This window comes from Phyllostomus discolor, chromosome 3 (genome assembly GCF_004126475.2).
Source record: "Phyllostomus discolor isolate MPI-MPIP mPhyDis1 chromosome 3, mPhyDis1.pri.v3, whole genome shotgun sequence".
NCBI lineage: Eukaryota > Metazoa > Chordata > Mammalia > Chiroptera > Phyllostomidae > Phyllostomus > Phyllostomus discolor.
In genome coordinates, this window is record NC_040905.2 from 67099740 (window position 1) to 67109256 (window position 9517).

General features: G+C 39.0%; 1 protein-coding gene across 1 annotated transcript in view; it reads right to left on the bottom strand.

Moving 5' to 3' along the window:
- LOC114494739 (solute carrier organic anion transporter family member 6A1-like) overlaps nucleotides 1–6525 on the bottom strand; it is an 80015-nt gene extending 73490 nt beyond the window's left edge. Inside the window, exon 1 of the mRNA XM_036020073.1 lies at nucleotides 6078–6525. Coding sequence (XP_035875966.1) covers nucleotides 6078–6525 — 448 coding nt within the window. The remainder of the gene's footprint in view (nucleotides 1–6077) is intronic.
- Nucleotides 6526–9517: the final 2992 nt, after the last annotated feature.

Consider the following 9517-nt stretch of genomic DNA (forward strand, 5'->3'; position numbering starts at 1 on the left):
AAATATTTTTACAAGGAATATTATTTGATACATACATTAATCAATTTCTTAGTCATGGTTCTCTCTAATGAAATGTTATGAATATTTATCTGAAGAACAGATATTTTAATATGATCCCATTTCTAACAGTTCTCATGAATTTAGTTACAATCCATCAAAGCTGCTTTTTATAGTTCCACAGCAAAAGTTGACTCAGCTAGACTAGCTTGCTCAAAACACACCTGTCTGGAGACTGACTTCTGGCTCCTGGAATACTCCAAGCCCTCCAGTATTCTGCCTCAGAAGAGTGCTTTTATATTCTTGAAGCCTTGGGCCACACAGTGCCAATCGGATCAGGTAGTTTATACTAACAGGGTGGTTTAAGGTGAATATCTGTTGTTGTATGCCTGAGGCTGTATCAGTTTAATTAGCTTATGTTAACAATATATTTAGGTTTCAAACACCTTGTTTGCTGGGGCGGAATGTGAGGGAAAGTATTGAGGTCTGAGTAGCCAAAGTCAGTCACACAGATGCTGCATGCTACATGACTCACCCTCCTGCCAAACATCTTGGACACTGAGGCTCATGTGAACTTCCTTGGTCAGAAACTCTTTGCATGTGCTGAAAAATTAAGCATGCCCATGTGTCCCCACTGGGAAAGGACATATGGAAGCTAGGGCATTGTTTCTTCTGGATGTTATCCCATGTGCCTTTTTTCTTTGCTGATTTTATCCTTGTACTTTAATAAATCCTAGCACGAGTATAACATCGTTCTCTGGGTCATCAGTCCTTCTATTGAATCATTCAGTCTGAGTGAGGTCATATGGATCTCCAATATGATAGTTAATAAATTTGAAGTTTGTTAAGGCCTCCTAAAGACTCTTCACTGTAGATTATAATATTTTAATTGAGAAAATACTTTCTACAAGTGTGTATCTGTGAAAACACTACTAAATAGTGTTCCTGTTCTGTTTTGTACTGAAATATTTCAGCTGAAAATCATTCATAGAATCTTTCTTTGACACATACTTTAAAATCTCTTCAATACATTGTCTGTATTTATTATTATTTTAAACGTTTTCCAAAGGTAAATGTGCAAAGCCATAGCCCTTATTAATTTCATTGTAATATATGAACAAGAATCACTGTAATTCACTATATTAAGATAATAAAAAGCAAAAACAACATGAATATCAGAATGCCAAAAAGGAAATTTGACAAAAACCCAATGCACTTTCTCTCCAAAGAGGACATACAGATGGCCAAGAGACATATGAAAAGATGCTCAACATCACCAATCATCAGAAAATTTAAAATTAAAACCACAATGACATATTACCTCACACTTGTCAGAATAGCCATCATCAATAAATCAACAAACACCTGCTGGCAAGCATGTGGTGAAAGGGGAACTCTTTTGCACTGTTTGTGGAAATGCAGATTGGTGCAGCCAGTGGCAAAAGCAATATGGAGATTCCTTAAGAAACTAAAAGTGGATCTGCCTTTTGACCCAGAGATCCCACTTCTCAGAATATATCCAAAGGAAGCCAAAACACGAATTCAAAAGAACAGAAGAACCCCTATGTTCATTGCAGTGTTATTTACAATTGCCAAGATGTGCAAGCAGCCCAAGGGTCCATTAGTAAATGAGTAGATAAAACAACTATGGGACTTTTATACAAGGGAATACTACTTGGTCATAAAAAGAAAGAAAGAAAATTGTACCCTTTTCAACAGTATGGATGGACCTGGAGAACATTATGCTAAGTGAAATAAGCCAGTCAGAGAAAGATAAATACTATATGATTCCACTCATATGTGAAATCTAATGAAGAAATGGAACTAACAAACAAAATAGAGACAGACTCATAGATAGAGAGCAGGATAACAGCCAAGGTGGGGGGGGGGGGAGGGTGTGGAGGGATTGTGCAAAAAGTAAACGGACTCATGGACATGGACAACAGTGTGGTGATTGCAGGGCAGGGCAGGATAGGGGGACTAAAAGGAATGGAAAAAATACAATAAAATTAATAAATGAGATAACAAAATTATTATTATTATCTCAATATACTTTCATAATAAAAATATTCAGTGAACTAGGAATAGAAGGCAACCTTCCCAAAATGATAAAAAGCACATACAGTGTGGGACAGAAGAGTGGATTTACACTTGTGAGTATATAAAACACAGAGTTTATTCTTTCATTATCATTTATTAGTTACTGTATTACTTTCAATATGAACAACTACTTTTGCATAAAAGTAAACCTACTTTTGTCCCATCCTGTACAGGGAAATTCCACAACACAATTATAAAGTCAATAATAAAGTTACCATATGACCCAGAAATTCCACTTCTAGGTATAAACCCCAGAGGAAAAATAATATATATATATATATATCCACACAAAAACTTATACACAGTTCCTGCTCTATGTGTAAGGACCTTGGAAGTCACCACTCTGTACTAACTAGTAACAAACTTAACAAACTGAAAAATTAACAACTCTTTGGATACGTAGAAGAGGGAAAGAAACAGCAAACTTGATGAGATTGTAAATGTAACTGTCATCATAACTCATCAAGCCGTACATTTAAATTTTGTGTTTCATTCCCAGAAATGTCAGTTCTGGGGATAAAAAAAATGAGAGCTTATTTTAGAACTTTGATGGGAGTTTGTGAATTCTCAGACCATAACTTGAGCTAAAAGTTGAGACCTGAGTTTGTCATCGCTCTTCACAAGTGCTTAAGGTCACTGAAAAGATTTGTTCCAACACCAGATTCTTATAGTCACCATTTCTACCAAAGTACAGCAACCTCTTGGGCTTTCAAGGTACATGCTTCAGTTGGCACTTTATTGCAACCAGACATGGTGATAGCTTGATGAAGTATGATGCCACCGCATGACAAGAATCCATTTCGTACTGGCAGAGAGCTCAGCACTTTGTTCAAGATTAAAGGCATAATAAAAACAATCCTGAAATCCTGTCTTTGTGGGTATATCTTCTGGGACCACTAGTCATAGCGATTCCATAATAGTCTGGATCCAATCAGGAGAGAAAAACTACACAGTAATTTGAACAAGGACAGCTTAATATTAAGGGTTATTGACTATAACAGAGATTTAAAGTAACAAGGAATGAGGTGGTAAGAAGTAAAGGGAATGCTAAGGAATATAGAAATAAATAGTATAAGGAAGAGCCACTTCCTCTAGAGCTGAGATAAAACACTCAAGGGCTGAAATCAGACATTGTGAAAGAGGACACAACAAAATTTTGGCAAATTGAATCCAATAACATGTAAGATAATAATAATAATTCAGTAATAAGAGTTTACCCCAGAATTGAAAGGTTGTTTAAATATCCAAAGTAAAAGAATGCAGTATATAATATTAACAGAATAAATAAGAAAACCAGCCCTGGCTGGTGTGGCTCAGTGGATTGAGCAGTGACCTGTGAACCAAAGGCTTGCTGGTTTGATTCCCAGTCAGGGCACATGCCTGGGTTGCAAGCCAGGCCCCCGGGCGGGGGGCACTCAGGAGGTAACCACACATCGATGTTTCTCTCCCTCTCTTTCTCCTTCCCTTCCCCTCTGTCTAAAAAATAATAAATTTTTTTTTTTACAAAAACCATATAACAGTCTCAGGAGATACAGAAAAAAATGATAAAATTCAGTACCAATTTATGGAAAAAATTATCAACCAACTAAATAAAAGGGAAGACATGTAAACTGATGAAAGGCATCTACAAAAAGAAATCTAGTTAACATATTTAATTGTGAGGCACTAAATTATTTCTACCTAAAATCAATAAAAATACATGCACTTCTTTTTTTGAATTACTGCTCAACATTTTTACTGGAAGACGTAACAAGTATAGCAAAGCAAGAAAAAGAAAAAGCATACAGATTGGGAAGAAGGAAGTAAAACTGTGCTGATTCACAGATGACATGATTGTGTACGTAACTGGTGACCTTTCACTTTGTGGGACGATGCCCAGCCCACTGGGCCATGCTGGCCAGGGTAAACCATAAAATTTCTAAAAGACAACAAAGCAAAAATGCTTCATGGCCTTGATTTAGGCAATGTTTTTTGATAGAAACCAAAAAAGAATGAACCATTAAAAATTAACAAAACTGAACAGTGCCCTAAGTGGGTAGCTCAGCTGGTTAAAGTGGCATCTGGATGTAGATACATGAAGGTTTGGGTTCAGTTCTGGGTCAGGGCACATTCAAGAATCAACCAATGAATGCATCAATAAGTAGAACAACAAATCTCTCTCTTTCTTTCATCAATCAGTAAGAAAAAAATTATTTAAAACCTGAATCCCTTTTTCATCAAAAAAGATACAGGTGAAAAAAGAAAAGAAAAACAAACCACAGACTGGAGGGAGAAAGGGATGAAGAGAGGCAGACAGGCAGGCAGGAATGCATGGCCTGGGTCTTGTTGGGAAACATCAAACATGTCCAACTTGAACTTCAGCATAAGGAATGAAACACCCACATATTTTAAGACTTCATGGACATAAGATGAGTGAGAGAGGGTGAGGGATGAGGAGGAAGTGTTGCAGATTAAAGAAGTCATCCGAAATATAACAACTAAATGCATCATGTGTGCCTACATAGAATTTGGGGTCAAAAAGGAAAAGAAAACACTAGTGAGATAGTCGGAAACACCTGCCATATGTTTGAAATCATTTCAAAATTGTTTAAAGTGTAACAATAAAAATATCAACTGATGAATAAGTAAATGAAGAGATATACCATTTTTATGAATGGAAAACTTAATATTATACTTAAACTGAGCTAATGACCTGCATGAAGTCACTTAGTAAGTATTGGAACTAAAACCATTCACTGTCAACCACTTGTTCAAAAGACTTAAATGGCTCATTACCCACATAATAAGGAGGTTATGTCAAGTTAGAAAGTGCCTACAAAGCACCTTAGTCATCACCCAATATGTAAGTGGGAATAAACACCTAGTGTTCTTCAAATTCTCCACCAGGTATTTAGATAACCTTATAATGCAGCCACAATTTGTCTTTTTCTTTTTCATACATTTATGTATTCAATACATATTTATTAACTATCTTTTTTGCCTCAGTCACTTACTATATTATGTCCTGGTGGGGTTGGGGGACAATAAATAAAATAAATATAATTACCCTTTCTGATTCTTAGGTAACATTATCCTGTCATTCAGCATTCTGAAAAAAGGCTTTCCTGTATCTGAACATTTATATCAAAATCTCCCATTTATTCATTCATTTCCTTATTCGATAAAAATTCCTTAACTACCTCCTGGGTTATCAGATCTACACCTATTTATCAAGGCATAATTCAAATGCTTCTTCCTCAGAGAAACTTCTTCGATAATCTCCTGAAAAATAAACTGATGACTACTTATTTGTTCCTCTCATATGATTCTAATCACATTTAGTCCTTTTTCATTGCACTTTTAGATGCAGCATTTTAGAGAAAAAAAGAGATCATGTTTGGCAAACTCCAGTGCCATGAGTGTAAACAGGCTAGTGATAAAGAACCTAAGTGTAATGGCAGTGGTGAGGGCCTTGGCTGAGCAGGGAATGCACGACTCTCTAAAAGCATTCAAACTCACATTCTTCCACAAACTGTGTGGGCAAAGATGCACACCCTGGAGTCTGGGTTCTTTCATATAGATTATTTGAGGTTCCAACTCCACCTCCTCAGTTCACCCCCAATGAAACAAGATCCAGGCAGAAATGACATGGCCAGTTTGTCTCAAAATTGCAGGCAGAAGCAGAAAAACCTGGTGGTCACAGATACTGTCTTCAAGGTTAATCCTGCAAGTGACTCAACACTGAGCTTCTCAGTATTGGTGACCAAAAAATACTAATGACTCAAAAACTACGGTCCCCTATTACCCACACTGTGAGGGGTAGCTGCGTCAATAAGGTGTTTGATGACAGAAGCCCAAGCCTTGGTGGCAGCCTGTTTAACAAGCTTTTATCCTAGTCATACCTCAAGAGCATTGGAGAGGATAGCTGCTTCCATGGGAACCACCTGGTTCCTCTGCTGCCGCCCACACCCATCCACCCCACCCCGCCCCCTCAGGCTCACCCTGAGAGATCAGCAGGATGCAGAAGAAAACCATAAAGCAGCGGATATTATTAAATCGCTGACAGCTGGGAATAACTATCCAGCCCAAGCTACAGAGCTTCTCCAAATTTTCATTCTGTTCTCCTGTGTTCTTGACAACGGAGCTTGGGGACCTAGCCTTCTTTCTTTTCTTGCGGAAACTGATCTTGGAAAATGAAAGCGTCCTGATATACCGGGATTTTTTCTTGACCTTCCTGGCCTCCTTGCCCTCTCTGGTCTCCCTGGCCTCTGTGGCCTCCCTAGCCTCCTTGGCCTCTCCGGCCTCTCCGGCCTCTCCAGCCTTTCCGGTCTCTCCGATCTCTCCGGTCTCTCTGGCCTTCATGGCTTCCCTGGCCTTCCTGGGCACCGTGCTCCCCGCAGACTGAGCCTGTGTGGCCTGGGGCTCCACTTTCACTAGGGCTTCAGGCATTGCAGGGGGTGTCTGCGGAGGCCAGGGCGTGGCTCACACTGGGGGCTGACTGCTCCGACTCTTCCAACTGACCAGCCCGCGGGCGTGGACGTCATGGAATTGGCGCCCGCAGCCCAGGTCTCCAGAGGAAACGTTCCTTCTTGAGCTAGAGGCAAGCATCCCTGCCAGAAGGTTGACAGTTGGCCTAAGAAAACTTCCAGGGCTGTTTCCTCTTCACTTCTGTGTGGGAAAGAAGGAGGGGGAAAAAAGTTGGGGACTAGTACTATTGGATTCTGATAACTGTTAATATGGGAAGAACCACCATAACTCTAATGGAAGTAATCTCATTAGGAAGCAAGGAAAGAGAAAGATGCAGTAATTGGACAATGGAACTGTGTCCCCCAACTCCCCCAGAAATTACTTTTTGTTTTCCCAAATTGAATAATCTCACTAGAAACACCCTGAAAATTGTTTAAATGAGCAAAGGTCATAAAACAATGTTCCAGTGAATGCTCCTAAGTAAAGTGTTTTACATGTAGAAATTATCATCCTGGAAACTCTATCCCTAGCCAAGGACAGAAAGAATTTTAGGACCCAGAGTATGATTTACTTCCCCAGGTACAAAAGCCTTAACTAAAATGAAAGAATGTAGGAGACTAGCTACAGGACACAAAATGTATGTGTTGTTTATACAAAAATGTGACTTCTTATTGGTTTTCTTTTCTTAGGCAATGTATAACTTACTCAGATCATGTATGTGGGGATGGTAAACTGTCCAGGAAAATTGAAACTATCTTCCCTCTCATGTAGTAGACACTGTGTCACCAAAACAATCCAGCTCTTCAACAAGTTTTTGTGCTGCTAGAAATTGCCAGGACTGGTAGACCAGTGGGGGGAAAATCACTAAAGAGTTGGGAGAAGGGTCCCACAGGCCCCACCACTGACCTAGGCCTGAGCTTGCCTCTCCAGCGCTCTCTGCCCATCAGTGAGTAGAAATGTTCACCTATACTGAGAGATCTAGTGTGTCCAATATCTAAAAGGGAATCATCAGTCACAATGTAAGAAGGAGCAATGCCCTTTTCCATGATTCTTTCCTACTTAACTAGGATGCCCCCCACATTACTTCAAGACATTAATAAACATAAAGGGAACACACTTCCTAGGAGGTAGGAATGTGGAGGGACTCATTTTGTGCTTTGATACCAGACTAGGCATAGTCTGGAAGTGGAAGGGAAAAGACAGCTCTTTTCAAAATAAATGGTACTTGGACTTTCACTTCTACTCAAAACACAGAGAACCAAGTAGAATGTAAACTCCACTCTAACAACAATACTCCAAAAGAAATCTGGGCAATAAAAATACTATCACCTTTTCTGTCCATCAGAGATCTGTATGTCCAAAGCAACAAGGTAAAATGGTTCTAACGGCTAATAAACCCCTCAGAAAAAGAACAGAACACACAGGCTGTTTCACCTATGGTAGAGCACCGGGTATTAGACCTGTGGGGTCAGACGAGACCTTGGTTGAGCAACCTCGGCACTCACATTCTGTCTAGGAAAGAATTCAGAGCCAAGACTCAAACTATAAGAAAGCAGATATTTAGAAAATCACAGAAGTAAAAGAAGTGACTCATAGGAGAAATAGGCATAGGAAACAAGTTGGAGAGGCAAAAGAAAGGTCCATTCTCTGGTACAGATATCCTGGACCTGCTGCAAGCTCTCAAGCACTCACGGTTTCACATAAAGCACACGATAACTATATGACCCATTAGAAAAATGTAAGCCTGTGGTTAAACAAAACCCAAATCCAACTCTATTTCTGTTGACATCAACAAACCTACATTAATAGTCAGATAAAAGAATCATCACTTCTAGTTATAAATACATCAGTCTCCAATTTTATATTATATACAATGTCTTGAATTTAGTAATAAATGGTTTAGCATATACATAATTGAGGTAGCAGAGAAGGAACATGGGGTAGAATTATGTGAAGATATAATGGCCACAAATTACATACAACTAATGAAATATGTATAACCATATATGCAATAACCTCAGAAAATTCTAAACAAGATAAATATGACAAAAAGCACACCTACGCATATCATAGTCAGGCCACTAAAAAACAAAACTTATTACAATAGTTTGAAGAAAGTCAGAGAAAAGAGAAACAAAAGTTGTAGAGGAGAAACTCATATGTGTATGTAATTTCTGATATATGATCAGAAGTATATAGGTCATAATACAATAAAACTATACCTTGAAAATATGAAAGAAAAACCTCCAAGAATTCTTTAGCCAGCAAAATGTCTTTTGAAAATGGGTCAAGAACTGTGAAAAATCCTCAACAAAATACCAGCAAACCAAATCCAACAATACATAAAAAGAATTCTATTTTATGACCAAGTGGGATTCATTCCAGGAATGCAAGGTTGGTTTAACATCTAAAGAGCAATTCATGTAATACACAATATTGGGTTTGCCAAAAAGTTTTTTTTTTCTGTAAGACGGTCTTAATGGTAATTAGTTGTCTTTAACTTCATATGAAACAATTCATTAGATAATATTGGGACAGCTGTCATACAGCATGCATTTAAAAAAACTTATCAGTAGGAAGGTGGTGACAATGTAGTTGAAAGCTGAGTCCACTTGCTAGTGCACCCAACTGGGACACCTAGCTGATCTTCCAAAGAGCAGAGTGAACAGCCAACAGGATCCCAGCTAATATAAACTTTGGAAGCCAAAGAGTACAGAGGACACTTAAAAACGTGTCATAAGGAGATTCTGTAGGCCAATAGGAAGGTCACTGAACCTTGAGCCAGAGACCAGGGCTGCTATGGAAGTTTTGGAGGAGAGCTAGGTCAGTGATAGCAACCTAGCAGCTCTCACCCCTCCCAGGGCAAGGAAGTCCCAGTCCTGCTCCAGAAGAGACCTGGACCCTTAAAGTTGCTGCGGGGGATAAAGAGGCAGTCAGTGACACACAGTCAGAGGTGTACCCCAGCTGGGGCAGT